Source organism: Austrofundulus limnaeus, unplaced genomic scaffold (assembly GCF_001266775.1).
Source record: "Austrofundulus limnaeus strain Quisiro unplaced genomic scaffold, Austrofundulus_limnaeus-1.0 Scaffold155, whole genome shotgun sequence".
Classification (NCBI taxonomy): Eukaryota; Metazoa; Chordata; class Actinopteri; order Cyprinodontiformes; family Rivulidae; genus Austrofundulus; species Austrofundulus limnaeus.
Window position 1 is genome coordinate 502,515 of NW_013952557.1, and position 1,791 is coordinate 504,305.

General features: G+C 38.2%; 1 protein-coding gene across 2 annotated transcripts in view; it reads right to left on the bottom strand.

Moving 5' to 3' along the window:
• Positions 1–540: 540 nt before the first annotated feature.
• The window catches only part of LOC106523388 (regulator of G-protein signaling 21), a 4,858-nt gene continuing 3,607 nt past the window's right edge, over positions 541–1,791 (bottom strand). For both annotated transcript variants that reach the window (XM_014016783.1, XM_014016782.1), the window contains one exon: positions 541–1,042. In XM_014016783.1, coding sequence (XP_013872237.1) covers positions 857–1,042 — 186 coding nt within the window. In that variant the 3' untranslated portion in view covers positions 541–856. The remainder of the gene's footprint in view (positions 1,043–1,791) is intronic.

Sequence of the window (1,791 nt, forward strand, 5' to 3'; positions counted from 1 at the left end):
AAAAAAAAAAAAAAATAATAATAATAATAAAAGTTCAGTTCTTGTGAATTTGCCCCATCGTTGTCTCTGGGCGATGAGAACATTCCCCTAACAAGGCAGTAGATTCTGGCTGTTACGCTTCAGGTTGTCTGATGACTCCAGTGTTGTCGTTTAAGCCCCCGACTTATTTTTAGCTGCCTCAGTATTCCTTTTTAGGCACAATTTTTTAGGAATAAAGCTGTTAGCAGAGCAGAGTGGGATCAAGAGTCACAGAGAGGTTGCTTTTTTTCCAGTTTGCTAAACCCTCTGACTGGTTTATGGAATCATCCTTGCACCCAATTAGAGAATATCCCACATGTGACCTAAAACAGAATCCCTTTGTGGGCTGTGGAAACTCTTCCCTTTTTTGACTCATGCCTGCTTTAAGTCAGTCTAGTCAGATAAATATAAATTAGGATAACTGGACACAGACAATAACAGCTATGTGAGTATGTGAACGTGTTAATTAAGAAATCAGAATTCTGTAAAATAACTTAGGTAAAGATGTTCTGATACAGGGAATGGAATGACCTATCTGTTTATTACTGTCTGAAATCAAGACCCAACTTTTCTTACATTTGAGTACATCAAAAATCCAAGCAGTCCTGAACAAATCTTAAAAAATACCACATACAGTTATCTTTCTTTTACATAAAAACACACTTCACTCACATGCATTCACTTTCTCTTTACACTCCTTTTTATGACATCATTACCACATCGTCGTCCTATCAAAGAGTCCATATTGGCTGAAAACACTTATCAGTTTAAATGTGCGCTAAGTACCAGTGGTTCTACCATGAAATGATGACATGGAGTTTTTCCCCCTGAGCAGAAACTAAATGTACCATATGGACCTGGATTTGTGCTTAAGAGTCAGGTAGGCATCTGAGTTCAGGAATCTGGGACACGAGTCTCTGAGCATCAACAGGTAAACCTGTTTCTGGGCCTCGTCAAAGCAGGAACGACTGGGTTTCTCCAAAGAGTTCTGGATCTTCTCTTTAGTTTGGTGGTCGACGTTGATCTAAAGAGGAGAAAAAGTCAATAGGATTTGATGTATTTTATCAAACACMTATTAAACCTGAAATRTATATTATGTTCTGCTTTRCTGCATYTGACACAGGGTGTCTTGAAACTGTGCAGGGTRCAATGAAATCTCAAGACTATCAAGGCATTCTRGAGAGAAATGTGCTCAGTGTCAGAAARCCTGGTCTCAGTTGCAGGTCATGGGTCTTGCAACAGGATAATGACCAAGAACACAGCTAAAAACACCCAARAATGGCTAAGAGGACACTGGACTATTCTGAAGTGTTCTTCTGTGAGCTCTGACCTCAGTCCCATTGAGCATCTTTGGAAGGAGCTGAAACAGCTGTCTGGAAAAGACACCCTTCAAACCTGACAACTGGAGCAGTTTRCTCATGAGGAGTTGAACAAATACCTGCTGAAAGGTGCAGGAATCGTTTGAGTGCAGTGATYGCCTCAAAAAGGTTGTGCAACTAAATATTAAGTGAAGGATAACATCATTTCTGTCCAGGCTTGTTTCATGAGTTTTATTGTTGAAAAAATTCAKTTGAAGCAGGGTTGAAAAGCAGTGTCTGATTTTATTTGTTCATTCTCATAGAAGTTTGTTTATTATTACTTCATTCAGATTCTAGTTACTTTTGTGACCATTGTGGGTTTTTCTTTYGTTAAAGGGATCCCTGATTAGTTGTAGCATTAGACTTTATTTGATAAACATTTATTTTAACTGTAAAATAAAGACTGTAAAAATAC